The 20,979-nt window shown below is 34.1% G+C and overlaps 1 protein-coding gene across 2 annotated transcripts; it reads left to right on the forward strand.

Annotated features, from left to right (window-relative positions):
• Nucleotides 1-322: 322 nt before the first annotated feature.
• On the forward strand, nucleotides 323-12,258 carry LOC130636503 (uncharacterized). 2 transcript variants are annotated; one of them, XM_057446244.1, is made up of 7 exons: nucleotides 323-873; nucleotides 1,323-1,635; nucleotides 2,462-2,552; nucleotides 7,806-7,995; nucleotides 9,419-9,762; nucleotides 10,615-10,742; nucleotides 11,690-12,257. In XM_057446244.1, the coding sequence occupies exons 1-7, from the start codon at nucleotides 836-838 to the stop codon at nucleotides 11,705-11,707; spliced, it is 1,122 nt and encodes a 373-aa protein (XP_057302227.1). In that variant the 5' UTR covers nucleotides 323-835; the 3' UTR covers nucleotides 11,708-12,257. The 2 variants fall into 2 exon arrangements, with proteins under 2 accessions (XP_057302227.1, XP_057302226.1); XM_057446243.1 differs by lacking the exon at nucleotides 323-873 and having other exon boundaries at nucleotides 1,119-1,635; nucleotides 11,690-12,258.
• Nucleotides 12,259-20,979: the final 8,721 nt, after the last annotated feature.

Consider the following 20,979-nt stretch of genomic DNA (forward strand, 5'->3'; position numbering starts at 1 on the left):
AATAAAATTGAAACAAATGAATTAATTTTTCCAAAAAATGCTTGAAAAATTTTTTGTGCAAACTCAAATCCGAGGAATATTTAAAGGTTTTTTTCTAATAATTCTGTTTTTGTGGGATTTTTATGTAGGAAAAAAAAACAAACATTATATTTGCTAATACAATAAAGTGAAGAGTTTCATCATTTTTTGACAGAAGTTTCGTGAGAATTATTTTTTTGGATAATATTCGCGGTAGCTTATTTTTGTGAAATTCGCGAAAATTAATTCACCTAAAGGTACTAAAAGAATTAGCTAATCCGTTTTATAATCCGTTTTATAATCCGTTTTATAATCCGTTTTATAAAGTCAATTTTAGCAAAAGTGTTCCTTGGACCGGTAAAAACTTTCCATTTTCGAAGTGTCCGCTTTTTGGAGGTTCTATGTTCCGATTTTAGCCGCATACACTTGCATAACACTAAAGAACCAAAAATTCCCTAATTACGAAATAAAAACTGAAAAAATTGTTTTCCATTGCTAGAAACACTCGGTGACGAAGTCGTGTTCCTTTGACCTCGCAAAAAAATGACTTGACCAACTAAGTAACTTTAATGTTTCATGTTAGAAGGATGTATACATATTTTATACGCTATAGTTAAACATGTTACATTGAGAAAAGATTGTTGAATAGAACTTCTAAGCAACCATGTTATTATGTCTGCTTTGCTTAGCAGGGATCTTTTCTCTATAGGTTGAATACACAAAGATATTAAAAACTAATATAAAGACGTGTGTTTTTAAAAAACAAATCAAAACGTATTTGACAAAAAGAAAGAGGAAAAGAAAAAGTGAAAATAAAATGTTATTTTTTATATCGACATTGATGTTTATCTGCAGGTTGGTTTAATTTTATTTATTTTTCCTCGAAGCAGAAATTACTACTGACGAAGGTTTCTTTTAATTTTACTTTAACAGCTGCCTCTCATATATCAAAAAGTATCTATATAACCAAAGTTAATTAAAAGTATAAAGGAAGAAACTTTCACGCGAACAAATTTTTTTAGGTTTTTGAAATATTTTTGGCCTAAATCACAAAAGTTGGACTGGGTGGAATTTTTTGAACACGGTTAATCGCGAAAGTTAATTCTCTCGTATTAAGATCTGTAATTTCTTCTTTTTTGGGAGAGGGTAAAAAAATTTCCATCCTCTAATATATCACTTTTATTTTCCTCATCCCCAGGATCATTTGATCACTTAACTGTTATTACGGAATGGAGGCAAACTGCCATGGGAGCGAGGCTGTGCTGTTGTCCTAAGGTTGTGTGTAATATTCAATTTCTTCTTAGATATGGTTTCAGTGTAGCATCAACTTGCGAATCAAAATTCAAATGCAAAGAGGAAAAGACATCCGCAATTTTTGCTTACATAAGCATGAGCAAACTCGACAATACAAAGTTAAACGGATCCATACTATCAACACATTATGTTGAAAGTGAAGCAAAATGTAACAAACTCTGCGCAATGGATGATGGGTGTTTTTCAACCAATGTTGGTCCTAACAACGTCTCATCTTTAATCTGTGAGATTCTTGATGGGGACAGATACACAAACGCTTCTTCACTTGTCAATATGACTGGTTGGCTCCATTTTACAGCAGCAGTGAGTTGATTGATTTAGTAATTTCATACTTTATTTGCTCTGATGAGCACAACGGGGTGCTATTATTGTTGGTAAAGCGGCGTTAGACACAGAGTGGCATTAGACGCAGTTAATAACAGGGCGGCTATTAAAAAAATTGTTTAATTAAAAAACCAATGTAGCTTTAAATAAATTTAATTCCTTTCTCAAACAAAATTGTAAATGAAGTTGTTGAATTATTGTGTTTTGGTAGTAATCACAAGCATAAATTTTCAACTGGAATTGAGCGCCACGTATAAAAGGAGACTTTAAAGTGACCTTAACCCCTAATCTCAGCAGCCGAAAAATCCAAAATTTTTACTTTTTTTCGCCGATACTCGATACTTGTATTTAAAGTCAATTTTGTGCAACCTGCTACCCCGATGTTGTTGGAGAACTTGAACACCTGTCAAATGAGAAATTTAATTTCCTGCGTTGAATAGTAGGAATCCTTAGGAATGTCTTCACCACATTTTGTAAATTGGGGGAAGGGGGGGGGGGAATGGTGGGTCTAAGGTAAATTTTATATAGGAAATTTTATTGCTTATTCTATTATCCTGTGAAGGAAGTCCCTCACAACACCTTATTTTTGTTTTTTGTTATTTTTTTGACAAACACAGCTTTAAATCGTTATATTAGAAAAGTAATGCCTTTGGGATTTTTTTTTTTTTTTTTTTTGGGGGGGGGGGGTGGGAGTGGGGGGGGGGGATGGTTGTGACTCAGTTCTTTTTTATTTCGTGTGCTAGTTAATATAACATCTCAGTCATTAAGTTGAAGTTGATGTGAGATATTCTTCCAAATTTTTTAGAGCAAATGCGACAGCAATCCTTGTAATCCAAGATATGAAAAGTGTCTGCCACATCACGGAAACCATTCGTACACATGTGTGGTATCAGATCGTAAGTGACAAAACCTTTTTGTTCACCCTGTGTAGCTGGAAACGAAAGTTAATAGTTTGTATAACTTTACTAAATAAATAATGAATAATTTTCGCGACCATTAATCTTCACGAATACCAAAAACTACTAGATTCGTAAAAAAAATTATTCGTCAGAAAAATGGTTCATTCACGAAATGTATTTTTTGGACCTCGACGAAAATTAATCTTCGCTAAAATAAATCAACTTAAAGTATACAAACGTGTAAAAAAAAATCTGCTATTACAAAAAAAGAATCTTAAAGGGCTGGTAAATATTTTTATCGACCTCTCAATTCATTCAGTCAAACTGGGTAACTAGTAAATATATGATACAAGCTTCCTTTCTCACAATTAATTAAGTTGGTTAGCTTTAAATTCAGGAGGTTTGATTGAATTGTAACCACCCTTGAATTGAAGTCATATGAATCACGATGGTTTAAAATAATTGAATACGCCTTATGTAAATGACTTGAATATAGTTCACAGGGTACCTTAGCAGTAAGAAAGAAAGTCACTAAAGAATGAACAATTTTTGATTCTCAAACAGCTTATTTAAAATTTTTTTAAAACAGCAAGAAAATCCAAAGTTATTACCATAAAAGAAATATAAAGTACGAAAAAATAAACATAGCTGTAACTAGACATTATTTAATTTCTTAAATAACATACTTAAGCTTATAGTAAAGTCCGTTCTTTCTTTTTATTGTTGAATTTTTGTAATTTTTCAAAAAAATTCGGCGTTACTAACTTTTAGACGATCCCAAATTTCGGTGAATAAATTTCCACGAACACGTCCTTAATTTGAATTTTTTTATCATTTTTTTTTATTAGCTCTAACTGGAATATTATGACGTATTAAGAATTTTCGATGTAAGATGAAATCAACCTTTTGTGGTCCCTGAGCCGTTTACGGAGTGGCCAACAACTGCCCCAATCAACTTTATCACCAAGGTTGGGATGAAATGTTCGATGCATTTGCGTTGACTCAAAAATTTTTTAAAAAAGGAAAAAAAATTAAAAAAACTCATGCTGAGTGAAGTTGGATGAAGTTTGTTCTCGATTAAACTTTTCATCCAACATTTTCTTTCATTCAACATCAAAAATTTGTGTTGGGTGTGTTTGGTATAAAGTTTCATCCAACATTTGGCTTTTCAGCACTGTGTTGAGTGCACAGCATACACGAAGGAGTGTTTTTCGAATGTTCGATTGTGAAATGCGAATGTTTTAAAAAATCAAAATACAAAAAGTATAAACATTTCAAATTCAACTTGTAGCAGGGAAGATGTGAGGAGTAGAAAATAATATGAGTAATAATGAAGGTGATTCCGATCCTATTAACCCGGGCGATGATGTTGTTAAAGTATCCCTTTTGCATTTCTTCTTCTTACCCAGCTGTTTTACCTCGATAAGTTTTTTTATCGTCGGAATTCATTTTCATTTAATTTCGATTTCATCCAACATTCGAATTTTCATCGAACATTTATTAAACATTCGATTCAAAATGTTGGATGAAATTTTAGAAGCGTTTGCGTAACCCTTAACATGATTTCAGTACCAATCGCACAACACAACTGCGTCGCGGATCTTTTGTGCACCCAGGTATTTTTGTTTTGACATTCTGACATGTGTCGAGGGCCTTCCATGATTCGAATGTCAGGTGATCAATTGCGTCACACACCACGTTATCAATCATGTTTAAGTTTTGAAACTTTATAATCATGGCGTCCGTTTCTGCAGCTGAAGTTGCAAAACTTTGAGCAGAACAAATCGTGCGAAACAAACTATAATGCACTCAAAGAATAATACTATTGGGCATATAAATATCAACTCAATAAGAAACAAATTTGAGATGCTTTCTGCGACTGTAGATGGTAATCTTGACATTTTGATGGTCTCTAAAATCGACAACTCTTTTCCCACAGCACAATTTTTTATCAATGGCTATACCCAACCATACAGGCTAGACCGAGACTGTTTCGGTGGCGGTATTCTGCTGTATGTACGGCAAGATATTCCATCCCGACCCATTACCTGTAAATTTCAAAACCATGCAGAATACTTATTAGTGGAAATAAATCTGCGGAAACAAAAGTGGCTCCTCTGTTGCGTATACAACCCTCATAAACAAAATTTGAAAAACCATTTGCAATATATTGAAGAGGAACTTGCTAAACATTCTGCTACTTATGACAATCTTCTTGTGATCGGTGATTTCAATGCTGAACCAAGCGAAATTCCACTTTCTGATTTTGCAAAAATGTATGGTTTGCATAACCTTGTAAAAGAGCCTACTTGTTTTGAAAGCCAATGCAACCCAACTTGCATCGACTTGATCCTTACTAACAAATCATCAAGCTTTCAACACACTAATGTTGTGGAAACAGGCTTATCTGACTTCCACAAGATGACTGTGACTTTTATGAAAACTAAATTTAAAAAGGGTAAACCGAACATACAACAACATAGGGACTACAAAAAATTTGACCATGAAACTTTCCGGGGGGACCTTTTTAAATCGTTAAATGAAACCGATTTCTTAGGTATTGATCTTGAAGCATCTTTGAACAAAGTCATGAACACTCTTAATATACATGCTCCAAAGAAAACGAAATATTTGAGAACCAACCAAGCACCTTTTATGAATAAAGAGTTAAATAACGCAATAATGACTAGATCTAGACTAAGAAATAAATACTTAAAAAACAAAAGCGATGAAAATGAAACTGCTTTTAAAAAGCAAAGAAATAAATGTGTCAAACTAGCACAAAAAAGTAAAGAAACCTACTATAACAATTTAGAGATTAAAAGTGTTACAGATAATAAAAAATTCTGGAACACAGTTAAACCTTGCTTTACTGAGAAAGTCAAAAACAAAGAGCTGATAACATTAGTTGAAAATGGAAAAACTATCACTGATGACCTTGAAATAGCATCGATTTTCAATGATTATTTTTGCAACCTTGTTCCCAATCTTAGAATCAAGCTAAATGAAAATCCACAAAATGATAATATTTTTAATGATAAATCTATTGATACGTCGTTATCGAAATTTGCTAATCATCCAAGTGTTGTCAAAATCAAACAGTTTTATGGCGAGCCTGGTAAAAAGCTTTCTTTTAGACGAGTCAGCCTATCTGATGTTACAAAAAAAATTAAAGATTTAGATAAAAATAAAACTACACAGCAGTCTGACATTCCAACGAAAATAATACAGGAAAATTCTGACATTTTTGGAAATGTTTTGTGCAATAGCATAAATTATAACATCGACCAATCCAATTTTCCAAAAAGCCTTAAGAACGCAGACGTCATTCCAGTTTTCAAAAAGGAGGACCGTACGGACAAGTGTAACTACCGCCCGGTCAGTATACTGCCTAATATCTCTAAGATATTCGAAAAATGCTTATACGAACAAATTAAAGCTTTTTTTAACCTATTTTTAACAAGCAGCAGTGTGGTTTTCGGAGAGGTTTTAGTACGCAGCAATGCCTTATAGCAATGATCAAAAAATGTAAAAAAAGCCTAGATAATAAAGGATCTTACGCAGCGTTATTGACAGACTTGTCTAAAGCTTTTGACTGTATAAATCACGATTTACTTATTGCTAAATTGCACGCTTATGGGTTTGACAAGGATGCTTTGAGATTAATACATAGCTATTTAACTGGCCGGAAACAAAGAGTTAAAATAAACAACTCATTTAGTACGTTACTGGATATCTTATTTGGTGTGCCACAAGGGTCTATTTTAGGCCCACTACTCTTCAACGTTTTCCTGATAGATTTATTTCTGATAACGATTGAAACTGATATAGCTAGCTACGAAGATGCCAACACCCCATATACGTATGGGTCTGATAAAAATCAAGTTGTAGAAGACCTTGAAAAAACAGCAAAAAGAATGTTTATATGGTTTGCTGAAAACGGTATGAAAGCCAATGAAGCAAAGAGCCATCTTCTTTCTAGCTTACCACTTGATACAAAAGCTGTCGTTGGAGACACGTACATTGAAAACAGTGACCAACAGAAACTGTTAGGGATAAAAATTGATCGGAAATTAAAATTTGATTTGCATGTAACGGACTTATGTCAAAAAACCAGCCAAAAACTACATACATTAGCGCGTGTTGCACCTTACATGGATACTCAAAAAAGAAGAGTTATTATGAAGGCTTTTGTTACCTCTCAATTCAGTTACTGTCCTTTGATATGGATGTTCCACAATAGAACACTGAATAACAGAATTAATAATCTGCATGTAAGAGCACTTCGATGAACTATTGTGACCATACATCAACATTTAAGGAACTGTTACATAGAGATAAATCAAAAACGATACACGAAAAAAATCTTGAAACACTAGCTATAGAAATATATAAAGCTAAAAACAAACTCTCACCTGATATAATAAGTGATATTTTTCTGTTCCGTAGTAGCACTTATAATTTGAGAAATGATAGAGAACTTTGCTATCGCACAGCAAAAACGTCTACTTATGGCACTGAAACTATCTCAAATTTCGCGCCAAAATTGTGGCAGATGATACCATCAAATATAAAAACATCTGAAACGTTACAAGAGTTTAAGTCAAAAATTAAGAAATGGAATCCAGAAAGTTGCCCTTGTAGGTTGTGCAAACCGTATATTAATGGATTAGGTTTTAGTTGACAGGCAGACTTTTATTTAGTATTTATAGCATTTTGCGGTTTGTTTTTGTTGTATTTTTTTCCCGAATTTTCTGGCATACCACTTCCTTGCAATATATAGGATCTCAAAAATAAAAGCTATAGTCTAACCATCCTTTATTTCAGGAGGATGGTATGCAAAGCAAAGAAGTCAAATTAACTAAATTAATTGCCTTCTTCATTGACTTTAATTAGCGACTTTTCCCGAGAAGCTAGAATTTTTTTTTTTTTTACACGTCAATGTAAAAGAAATTGTTAATAATAATAATAATACTAAATTGGCAAGATAGGCAAAAATTGCAGATAACAGAATAATTTTTTATTACTCGAACACTCCATAAATAGCAGCGAGATTGAGTTATCGAGAGTTTACTATATCTACAGATATGCCAACCTCGTCCCCAGGGCGTCTTGTATCTTTTCTGACCCCGGGACGGCGATAAAGTTCGTGTCCCGGGATCAGAAAAGATACAAGATGCCCTGGGGACGAGGTTGCAGATATGCATGTGGTATTGCATATTTATTTTAAATTCGTGCATTTACTCACAGCGTACTACCGTCCTTTGATCAACTTTACATTTGATGAAAATCTGAATTGTTCTGGTTGCAACGCTTTGGCATTTTGGCGTACTGGAACGCGTATAAATGTTCCAGATCGGATAACGAAGGTGTTATATTTGAAACAGTTGATTGACGTTGCAGGACTAGGATCAAATATACGTGCCGAAGGATGTTTGAAGTAAGAATTTTATTACTTGTAGGATTTAAAAAAAATATCTGATTCATTAGTCTGTGAATTTGTGTAAAGATATTTCGCTTTGTTTGAATTTGTACTTGCCCTCCCTGTTCGCATATTCAGCACCTCCCTCTGTTCAACTCTTTTCCATAACTTTAACTTATGTGTTTTTAATTACACCTTGATAATACTCTTTTTAAATATTGTGCAATCCGGGATTGATCTCAACCAGAAGCGAAAAGAAATTGCACGCGAATAGTTAAAGCATGGAGGTAGTACCTCCATGGTTAAGGTGGCTTACCACCAAATAAACTATATCGCAGAGGATTGTCTTTTCTAAAGTTAATTGTACGCGACAGTGCGACAAAATTAAGTCCAAAATTTAGTTGATTGGTTGCCATGGTTACCCGTTGCTAGGTAAAATAGGAGCAAAATATGACATTTTGCTGCTCGACGCTTAACCAAATAACTGAATAACATGCGCTATTTGATGCGCCTTTTTGGCCGCGTATGTTTCTCAAGGGTCACCTGTAGTGATTGAGTAAAACGCATTTTCGTAAGGCTGACTCGTCGCCCAGACAACTGATGCGGTTGTTCTTGGACGAAAAAAAGGCCAAAACAGGGCAAAACTGGACAAGATAACTGAAAGACAAAACTTCGATTCGAAAATCGGTTTCAGTTAAGCACTAGGTAATATTATAATATTAATGTCTGCACCCACTAAAGAAATTGTAAAGCATGTGTGCTTCGATCTTGAGAATTCTTGTTTTGCGAGGATTCCGAACTTAAACGGCAAAAACCGTGCTTAAAGATTATTTTACGGACATTCTAGACTTGTGGATCGACAAAAGGTGTACGGCAGCACTATTTCGACCTGAAAAGCACCAAATACCTAAGTCTTAAGTCTAATTGATGACGAGTTCACTTCGGAGGGTGCATCGTTAAGACAGCTTTCTGACTGCGTGTGGAACACCACATTTAATATTCACAACTGTCATATAATCTATTAGGAGGCCCTAAAGTATCATCCAGCTTTTGCAAAGCAATAAACATCGACGAAGGAGCAAGAAAGCTGTCTAAAAATGCGAAAATGGTTGCTATGGGCGTTGCTATGCACTTATATTTGCGGTTGGTTGGAGAAAGTGCCAGATTGCGCAATAAAAACCAAAATTTGTCATAAGAACTACTTGCCACGGTATTCTAAGGTGAATTTACTGTCAGAAAACAGGTAAAAGACAATTCTTGAAATTTAGACATTATTTGGTGGTAAACCACCTTTAAGTGTCCTTATTTTGTATTCTAAAATTTTAAAGCTTTTAGTCTATTTCACAGTACAATTTTTTACAACCTATTGTCCCCCATTGTATTAAGCACCCGAGAGTACTTGTTTATCTAGTTTAGCCATTTTTTAATTTTCTATTTCCAGGGATCTTTTATCTGCATTTCCTGATAACTGTGACAGCGATGGATTTGTGTTTTCATTTTGGTACAAAACTTTCAAACGCTCTTGGCTTGGCTCAGCGGTCGTCTTTCAAACGTATTACAACGGTTTTGACTTCACTTTGGGTGAAAGGTTTGCGGACAATACAGGCTTGTGGAACATCTCTTTTAAAACTGAGAATTACATCTATCGTTTCAACAACTACAACGGTCCCGATGCTACGCAATGGATCCATTTTCTTTTTAAGTTTGATATTGCGAATGATTTGTTTTCTGTATTCGTTAATGGCGAGCATAAATTTGATGGAGAAAAATTGGCAAGAGAGCCAGGTAATAATATTTATCACAATCCCAAAAAATTGTCAGTTAAATTGTTCCTATTGTTATTGTCATTGTCATTGTTATTGTTATAGTCTTTCTGAGGCGAAGTTTTGCGTGTGAATAAGGCTGTACGGTAATCAACACAATCAGCAGAAGGAATGTGCGTTTGGTTTAGCCTTTCTTTGTCTCCAGAGAAAAATTGAGCCTTTTCGCGAAATACCTTACCTACCCTACCCTCACCTCCATTAAAAAAAAATTGCTGCGAGGCCAAGCTTTGTTCAAAATTTAACACAAAGTTGAAAACAGCCAAAGAGAAACGTATAAAAACAGCGAAAAGTTGTTGACCTTAATATCCCCTAAATTTAAATTTCTCAAACTCATTTGAAGAAGATATTATTTCGGTTTGACATTTGTTGCAATACTCCCCAGTATGGGAATTTAATAATGGTTAAATGAAGAAAGTCTTTTAACTTTATATTTTTTTGCAGTTTTATTAGTTGTGCAGAAATGATAAATTAAGGGGGGATAGTACTATTTACCGCTAAATAAATTAACGTCTTTTGTCAAATTTGGTCAAATCAACATTGCTCCAGTTGCGAAACAATTAAACATTTACCAAAATGAATCCTCATCCACAAGCTTTGTTGGCCCCTAAGCCGTTATTAGCGGCTAACAGATTAATCAAAAAGGCAAAATTCCCTGGGAGCGAGCAGTGAACTGTAAGTGCAAAACATTTGATAAAGCAGAAAAAAAGTTGGAAAGGAAAAGGTTAAATAATGTTAATTTTAGTTTCAACATTTCTTCTTTGTAATGGTTTCAAAATCTTTTCTTTTCTATTATCGAACGTCTTTCCTGTTTCAGGTGATTTCAAAAAAACTGTTATAAAAATGGCTTGGAAAGGCTCTTCAACCAAGTACTACGGCCTCTTTGACGACATCTTATACTACAATCGCTTGCTTTCCAATGAAGAAATACGAAATCTCCACACGGTAAGAAGCAAAGTATTAAACAAATTAATTTTGAACCTCTTTAAACAACAGTAATACATCCCATTCGACATTCAAGTCGGAAAAATTGTTCGTACGAACGCATGTAGCGGATGTATACTGCATTGTTTGAGCTTATATTCGATCTAGGTTAGGAACTTTTTTTTAAGATTAAAACTTACATTTGATCATTTTATTTAATAACAATAATAATTAACTAGTCGATAAGGCCCGTGGAGAAATCCACTGAGACAGGATAAAAATGAGAACAAAGCGTCATTTAAATTGGATGACGTCAGCAACCCATCCACAAAAAAATAATTTAGAACCTTGTTTTCACGTTGCCTCTACTGTGCAGACCTTAAAGCGCTCATCAAGAAAAGGTATATGATCATGTGCTTTTGATAAACGGTCAATGAGATAAGGGATTAAAAATTTTCCTGACGTCAACAATGACCAGTGAAAACCCCCAAAAAATTTTTTTAGAAAATTGCATACCTGTTCCCTACATCGTATAGATTTTGAAACGCTGATCAAGAAAATGTATAAGATCATGTATCTTTGACAAACGGTTGCAGAGATATTGGGGTTTGAAGATTTTTTGACGACGTCATCAACCCGTTTATTCCGAAACGGATTCGGGGACACAGGTTTGGGAAACTTACCCAAATTGGTCCCAGGTGGTCCCTAGTTACACACCACCCGTTTCCAAGTTATTTAGCCTTAAATTTAAAAGTGCAATGCAATGGCTTCACTAATCTTAATATACTTTCCTTTGACGTTAATATTGCTTTAATGTCAAAGTTTGCTAATTTACGGAACAAATTTATAGGCGATGCTTTATAGACTTTATCAAAGAAATTTTATCCACTTTGCAAAAGTGACAGACAGACAGAACTGGCGTATTATTATATAGATTAATAATAATTTTTTTCTTTTTCATTTATTAGGAACAACTGACGCACTAATGAAATGTCGTGAGTAGATTGCATCAGTTTATCACGACGCAAACAATGGCTAATTTATTAGTTTTTTTATTTATTGGTTGGTTTATTGATTTGTTTATTCATATGCAATGATTCCCCAAACAAGAGAAAAAGTCAAGAGAGTCTCTGTGTTATTCAAGTTTCTTATGAAAAGTAAAATTTTATAATACAAATGTGAATCTATAAAAAAAACAAATCAAAACAACTTTTTTTATAACAGGACGGTTACTCAGAGGCGGGCGTTTATTTAATGTGGCATATTTTTTAAAAATGGTTAACATGGTTGCTTAACCAAATTATGCAGCATTTGATTATTTATTTAAGCACGAGTTTACACAATCATTTGATTATTTTCTGCAAAAGATTTATGTACCAAAAATTGCTTTAGTAGTTACATTGTTGTACATAACTCCTTGTTTTTTTATCTCTTTCGTCCTCCAAAGGAATGTTTGATATGATTTCCTACATGTCTTTCGCCCGTCCATCTGCCTGTCCGACTGGCCAACTGGCCGTCTATTGTCATTTCAGTACTAGCTATGGGATAGATGTACGTAATGTACATAAAGACGGGTTTTCGCAAACGAAATTGACTGGCGTGATGTTTTCAGGGAATCAGTTTTAAATATAATGTTTTAATCGGATAAGAAGAAAAGTCGAATAAGCAAATGAGGAAAATATATTGCTCGTTTTAATAAATTAATGAAAGATGGAGGGGGAGATCAAAAAATTTACAATCGATGTGGGGGTGCAGGGGGGAGATTATACGGCACTATACGGCAAGAGTAAACAAAATTTATAAGGAAATACCTAGCTAACTGTGTCAGAAAGTATAAAACTCAGGTTTACAGAAATCGAGACAACATTTTGGTCAACGCCATAGGGGTTATGTGAAGATTGAACCGGTTGAAAATGGGAGCAAATTGATGATTGTTTGCATCAGAGAAACCAGCACCAGCGAACTCTTCCACTTTTGAAAGATAATGTCATTTATCTTTCCGTCAGCAAATGAACGTCGTTTTTAATTTATTTCTTAATCAATCTGCAATGTACAGTGCGAACTGGTCCTCAAGCAAATGACTTTTCGGATCTTTCGGCTTATCCAGAACCATCAATACACTTTGCAATTATTTTTTGTTTTTCATTATTTGTATTAACAACGCGTCCTTTTTCTGCCCTGTTTTTGTACATTAAGTACATTAGGATCCGACACCAAGGAATCATCTAGCTGGCCAATTTCCCTATCACTTCCTTTATAAATTATTGAATTATCTTTTTAGTTTAATGTTGAAGTGCTATTTTCTGTTTTCTTTATTGTTTGACAAACTTATTCATGTTCTGGATAAATACCCAGGAAGTCTCGTACACTCCGTCAGTGCCTTAACCACACTTGATTATATTTCCTTTGTTCAATTCCCTCCTGTACTGTGCCCTTAAGGATTTTCATTTGGCTTGAATTGTGATGATGTCTAACTCGTTTTATATTTCAAAAAGCGCTTTCTCCTTGACATCTCGTTTTAAATAGCTTTGATTCGAAATGCCCCATAAACAAAGTCGTTCTTCATATAACTCAATTACCGCAAATGATTAGTACATCTTGTCACGTAACAGGATAGTCGACGTGCAGCCGAACCTTCAAGATGTGCGGCTGAATGTAATCACACTCGGCCAAACGTCTTGATGTTCGGCCGCACATCCGCACGTCCACAGGTCCGAATGTTTTAAATTATAAATGTTCGGCCGAATGTTTTAGAGAATCTGGTTCTGTATTTTTATTGAGTTTTAAACGTCCGCCCGAGTGTTCGTATTAAGCAAACATGGGGCTGAACGTCTTAAAAGTCCGGCCAAATATCACAATCTTCAGCTGGATGTTATAACATTTGGCCGCATGTTTAACTGTTCGGCCGAATAACTCAAACATTCGTCTGGACGCAACAAACATTTAAGAAAAGCTTTAATGAAAACAATAGTCAGTGTTCTAGTAAGATGGAAGTACTTCTGTCTAAAGGCACACGAATTGATCTTTTTTCTTTGGTAAAAGTTTTTTAAGACATAAAACCGAAACTAAAGTACAGAAAGATATGTAGCAAGTATTATAATGTTCCATTGAGCCAAAGAAACTTTCTGGAAATTTGTCGAAGGAATGGCTTAAATCGAAAGCAAAATATCGATGCTAAAGAATTGCAGGATCTTGTTGCACTTAAATTACACAAAACAGATATTGGCTACAGACAAATGGAGGAATTGATATGTTTAAAACATAACATCAGTGTTTCTAGAGAACTTGTTCGAAAAACTTTGATGAGACTCGATCCGTAAGGCGTAGAAAGTTTAAACATTTCACAAAGACCAAGCCGGACTTTTAAAGCTAAGTAAATATACAAACCAGACTCTCTATAACGTTTGGCCGAACATTTATGATTTAAAACGTTCGGCTTGCGGACATGTAGATGTGTGGCCGAACATGAAAACATTCGGCTGAGTGTTATGACGTTCGGCTGCACATCTAAAAGATTTGGTCGCACGTCAACTGTCCCGTTACGGGACAAGATGTACTAATCAGTCACAAGGTCTCTTTCACAACTTTATCTTTTCATTTAAACTTTTCTTTTCTAGACACAGAAGCAGTTGGAGGACCATGCGTACCTTCAGTTATTTTAAAAGTGTCTATGTGGTATTAACTTTTGTCCCATATACATTATACATTCGAACAAAATACATTCGAATATGTAATAAGCAATAATTCGAAAAAACGTTCGTATTTTGGTGGGTATAGCAAATCGTAGCAACATTCAAAATTGACCAACAATGTTGGCCAACATTTATTAAAAAAATTAATAAATATTGGCCAACATTTATATCATATTTTTTCTTCGCATGTTGGCATAGATTTGCTATAGAATAGCATTTGCTATAGCTATACGTACATACATATTGATACATATTGATATTTTCGGGCAAAGATGAGGTTGTGATTGAATATCTCTAGTCAGATTCGAGGTTTCAATTCCAGTTTATTTTTTATCTATCACCTAAATCATAACACTCACTGTCTGTCCACGAGTTAATATTAAGGTTATATTTTTATGGCTAATTAAAAAAAACGCCATTATAAATGGCACCTATAATCATATTTATAACCCATGAACAAGTAAATTTCAGAGTTTCAAGCTAACAGGCGAGAAGTATGCACGAAGAATATCAATGCAGGAAATTTGCATGATGGGCGTTTTCACGTGAGAATTGTCCACATGCTAAATATCTAGATGCTGCATATTTTTAAATTAAGGTAGATAGGCCATTTTCATTACGTTGTACTTTTCTTGACTGTGAGGGTGTGCACACATTTGCGAAACATATTTGCATAAGTATTACCTGAATTATCTTTGGAAGCCAAAAGGGGTTGAAACACATAAAAGAAATCACCAAAACGAGAGAAGATAAACACATCACAACATTGCCAGAACAGTCAAGCAAAACATATGAAAACAGAAACAATGAAAAAGAAATACCCCAAGAAAAAAATGTTTTTTCAAGGTATTTTCCAATTGATTATTTGATTTCCGCCGGAAAAGAAGGAATATTTAAAATGGCATGAGGAAGAAAGATAGATAGATATCAAAAAGTATAAGTCCCTATCAGATTTATTGGAGGGATCGCTATCTCTATCATTGACGTTAAGCGTTCTCGGGTAGGTCTCTGACATATCAGTCACCGACTGATATGTCTCTTCGGACTTCTACAACTAGAATATTATTTCTTTTATTAAGGTCTATAGACAAAGTGCGACCATTGCAGAGAATTGGTGAAGTTACGCGACACACAATTATTTATTATTCTCAAAAATTTTGCTGAAAACAGCTTTACAAGTTAAATTTCGCGAATGGCCACAGTGGCAATTAAAGCATTTTGCGGAAAATACAAAAATTTGCAAGAGCGCGAAATTTAATTTTTTGCGAAAATTTATTCTATTAAGGTAAGAAGAACAGAGTATTTACCTCATTTGCTCATTCGGTTTCTCCTCTTATTGGATTTAAAAAAGTATATTTGAATACAAAATCCCTTAATATATTAACAAAATACAGCCAGAAATCGAACGTTTTGGTGAAAACGCCTGGCTCTTCCAATTTGTCTACCTCTTTTTATAGTTTTATCAATTCTCCTTCTATTAGCCAAATTCATAGGCCGGAGGAATGGGGCGCTAATGTTTTGCTTGTGGGAAAAAAAATCCATAATGGGGGGTTTGTTGGGCTTCTAAAGTGAAGCAAATGGAGTTAAACACAAAACGTCCAGCTTTATATTATGTTATAACGTTATTATAAACATTTAGCTGCATAATCGTATAGTTTAACACTTGGTGAAGACCTTTCCGAATATACTGGAAGGTGTCATTACAAACGTTAGCTAGCTAAAAACTACAACAAACAATGGTTAAGTGGTCTTGTGCATCAGCCTTGTGTTTCAACAACCACACAACTTTGGGTATTGATGGGAAACCTTTAAAATTTTATCGTTTACCAAGATTAGAATCTTTAAAATCGCAATATCGGAAGATTTTAAAAACAGATGGTATTAACTGGAAAAATGGGTATATTTGCTGTGAACACTGGAGCTCCAATAAGAGATTATCAGTGACAGACTTGCCAGATGTTGTCGTTTCAGAAAGAAATTTCCAAAAGCTTGAACAGAAATATGAGAATGCTAATAACTTGGTAAAAAAATCAGCCACAGAACTTTACAAAAAAAGATTAAGAAATGCTAAACAAAAGTTGGTAACTGCCAGAAATGTAATGAACCAAAATATAAATACTCCATGCTCATCAAAAGCACGAAGAACCCTAACAAAGTCTAGTACATATATCTCTTCTAAAAAACTTAACCCTTCAAAGTTACAATACAGAAAAAAATTGGAAAAAGCAAATGCTGAAATTTTAAGACTAAATAAAGAGCTTACCGAATCCCAAGTAAAAATCGCCAGGTTAAATAAGAAACTTGCAACTATGAAATTTCAAAACAAGCTATTGGTAAATAATAACAGAAAAATATGTTCTGATAATATGTCTATTACTTCAAAACAGTTTACTTTTTCTAACATTAAAAATCCGTCAAATTTTCAATATTTATGTGGTTTAACATTGCCCCAATTTAACATGCTATTAGACTGTCTTATGCCTTACTTTCACCTGATCCCATATCCTGACTGTTGTCACACACCATCACTAAATAGATCACTAGATAAAGCAACAGAATTACTAGCTGTCCTGACTATTTGCCATCATGGTGTTCATCAAGGTTTAATGGCATTTTTTATGGATATATCTAAAAGCACCATGCAACGGATATTTATTGGCTGGGTAATTTTTGTTGCTGGTATTTTCAATGAAATTGACTTAAAACCACCTTCTGGTTTTTTATTGAAGAAAATGCCTAAAAGTTTTATTGAAACTGGCCATGGTTTAACAGATTTAGTCATTGATGCCACTGAATTTAAATTTCAACGTGCCTCAAATTATGAGTTAAATTCTTTGATGTTTTCCAACTATAAAAATACACAAACTGGAAAAGCATTAATTGGTATTTCCCCACATGGCAGTGGAATTCTTTTTAGCGATATCGATCCTGGGTCAATTTCAGATAGTGATATTACAGAAAAAACAGATGCCATTCGTTTTGTTGAAGAGGAGCATGAAATAATGAGTGATCGTGGGTTTTCCATTCAGGAGCATTGTGCTCTAAAAGGTATCACATTAAACAGGCCAAAACAAAAAAATTGTGATCAGTTCTCTGAAAAAGACGTATCATCCAATTTTGACATAGCTGCTACGAGGATCCATGTGGAATGTTTTATTGGCAGAGTTCGAGATTGGTCAATATTGAAAACAGTTTGGCCTATGAATAGAATAGACATATTATCCTCAACTTGGCAAATGTTATGTCATATAGTAAATCTTACTATGCCACCCATAGGTCCTCGTGAGTAAATATTTTATTATGTGTATATAATATATAATAATATATATATATATATATATATATAATATTATTAATAAACATTTTACGGAATTATATCAAGTTTATCAGAAAATAAAAGTTTTTTAACAGATTTTGAAAGTTTTCCAAGGTACGCTCTTAGTGGTTTTAGTTTCTCAAAATCAACATGTGTGCCAACTACTTTTATTCCAAAGCTCTGTAGCTCTTTGACATCGTTATGTTCCCATTGAAGAAGATTTTCATTATTTAAAATTGAATTTGTGACATCTTTAAGTGCTTGCATAAGGATGTAGTCTCGTTTTATCATAAAGAAATTACTGTTCACAGTCTCTGGGTGATAGGATTGTAAGATACAGAATTCTGCATCAGTACACTGCATTTGCAACTGGCACTGCACAAAGTATTGTGAAAAGCCATTAAGTGATTCCAGTGGTCCATCATTTTTTTGTCCTCTTGTCTTGACTTCTAATAAAATTCCTGCAGGGCCAAGTGCATCAGGGCTTGCACCATAATGGTTGTCAGTTAGATCTGTAAAAAATCCACATTTTTGTGCAGTTGCTTTTGACTTTAACTGAAAATTTTTGATAGCATCATTCTCAAATTTTTGACCACAGGCTCTATTTGGTATGAAAGATATATCCTTTTCAGGTTTACCCAATTTCACAACATCCCACATTTCTTGAAACGTTTTTCGCCCATAAATACCAAGAAGGGCTGGTAGTCTACTACCAGTAATTTTCATATATCTAGCAGATTGCCACTCAGTGGTGTTCTGAGAAATATTAAAATAATTTGTACCACATGGCTTTGGAGCTTCTAAAAAACTGATGTCTATTATTACTTCCTTATTATTTGGGTTCATTTGTTTATTGATATCAGCATGTAAATTTTTAATTTCATCTGTTTTATGAGTATACACTGTAAATGATTTTTCAATTTGGACAGCTACTTTATTTTGATTAACTATTTTGTTTATTATGTTGGTAGTGTTTGTTTTAGAAACTGGTTTGTGGACATATTCTACTATTCTTTGCTCTTTGTTAATGTCATGTCTTATAATATTTTCGTTGTATAAGGCTACACCACAATAGTCATGATCAGCTAAAGCATTGGCTAGTTTTAATGTGTATTTGTATTGGAGTTGTTGGCCAAGTGAGGTAGTTTTTCCCAAATCAGTTTTCATTAACACTTGGTAGACATGCTGTTCTACAGGTTTTTCATTTTTGAGTTTTTCCTTTAAAGTTTTCATAATTGAAGTGACATCTCTTTTAAAATAAGATTCACTTGGATCTGCAGCATTAAGAACAACTTTTCCATTTTTCTTTTTTACATTTGCTGACTTAACTTTTATAGCCTTTAATGGAACCATTGGAATAGAGCCTTTTTTAGACCGCCGATGCCATTTTTGTAACTGTTGTGTCACAGTCAGTTCCAAAATTTGATTGCCAGTGTCGTTGAAATGTTTTAAAAATAACAAAACTGCAAGAACGTGACAGCATAAGCCACTTGCACCAACTGGACAACTGCAATGAGCTTTTTGAGGGTACCCATTTTCAAAAACAAGCACTGCTGGCCTTGCTTCAGTACCATATGACTTTTTGACCATTGCTTTTACATATGTACACAAATTATCAACTAAAGTTTTAACAGTTACTATCTTTCTACTCTATAACATTCTAATAGCTTTTTCTTGCTGGCCTAAACTTCCATATGTTTTCATTTTGCAGTAGTTCTTAAATATATCTTCATTGATGAGTGGTAGATCCTCATCCTTTTTACACCATTTAGCTGTAGTTGGAGGAATATCTGTGGGATCTAAGCTACAACTAAACTTGTAATTTTTATTTGCTTTGTCTTCTAGACGTTTTACTAAACGAGGATATCGCATAAACTTTCTAATTTTTATCTGCAGTTCTTGAACATTTCCTGTGGCACACTGACCTATATTTTTTAGCCATTCTGAACATTCCTCAAAGCTATAATTGCTAACATCCTTTGTATTGTCCATGTTTATAAACTTTAATAATCGATATCATAAATAAACTATATACTTTTGCAATATACAACGTTTTTCTTCGATTTATTATTATTTATCTAGCCAAGTACATCAAAACAATCGCCGCCATTATGATTTTTTTCCCTACAAGTGAATTCAGACAAACTTGACCGCGCCGTATGAATTTGGCTAAATTAGCACGACTGACGTCATAATCTAACAATTATGTGATGGGTTTTCATAATTAGAATTTTCTTGATATGATAGGATCGATTCGTTTCTTGCATTTTATTTCCAGTAACACTCAAGCACAGTTCTTTATCCCAACCTCAATTCCAGGGCCTGTAGTGTTTTTTGATATAAGGTTTATCCCCATATCATCGAAAAAGGCTACAATCATTGGGATCGAGGTTGTTCTTTTCCCTTACTCAAATGACTAATCTCGTTCTCAAGGCCTTTTTTTCGTTTTTGATATTTGATTAACGCGGTGCCAGCACGAAAGCAAAAAAGCAGTTCTGGGGATAAGATTATGAAATGATTGGTAAAAAAAATCTGGTTTTTATTTTCCAGAATTTGCGAATCCAAATACCCATTCTTTAAACGTAAAGATCTTGCAACTACCCCCTCAGACGAAATTAGGGTACTTTTTACGCCCTTTCCAGTAATGTTAACGACTTTTTAAAGGAAGATTTGGCCAGCCTCGTTCCCAGGGCATTTTGCCTTGTTGATGAAGTTGTTAACGGCTCAGGGGCCACAAGACCCTGGGGACGAGGTTGGTTATTGGCGTTAAAATTCTAAAATTAAAAAATTATAACTCTTCTCCGCCAAGATTTTTTATAGAATTTAAAAATCGTTTTAGAAACTGTCCTGCTGTTGTTCCTGGGCATCCACGTGACTCAAGTTACAAAAAAATAATATAGTATATACCATCTATAATAATTGAATTTCCGCGCCCGGAGAAGGCGTAGGAAATTCTTTAAAACCGTCGTTTTTTTCTTTCGGAGCATTTTTTGAGAAAAAATCGACCCTGGGATTTCACGTTCCTCTGAGAGGAGGATAGTATTGGTAACTAACCCTGTCCCAAATGGTCAATTGCAACGTCACAGATTTAAACTTCGTACCCAAGCAACTAACTACTTTATTTTCAACAAAATTTGACACAGGTAACAGAAAAAGTATGCTGAACATGATGGTGACATCAAAATTTTGATTTCTTGTTTCCTAAATGTCATTTTAGGCCAAAATTGGTCCAAAAATTAAAACTATTTTA

This window comes from Hydractinia symbiolongicarpus, chromosome 3 (genome assembly GCF_029227915.1).
Source record: "Hydractinia symbiolongicarpus strain clone_291-10 chromosome 3, HSymV2.1, whole genome shotgun sequence".
NCBI classification, from domain to species: Eukaryota; Metazoa; Cnidaria; class Hydrozoa; order Anthoathecata; family Hydractiniidae; genus Hydractinia; species Hydractinia symbiolongicarpus.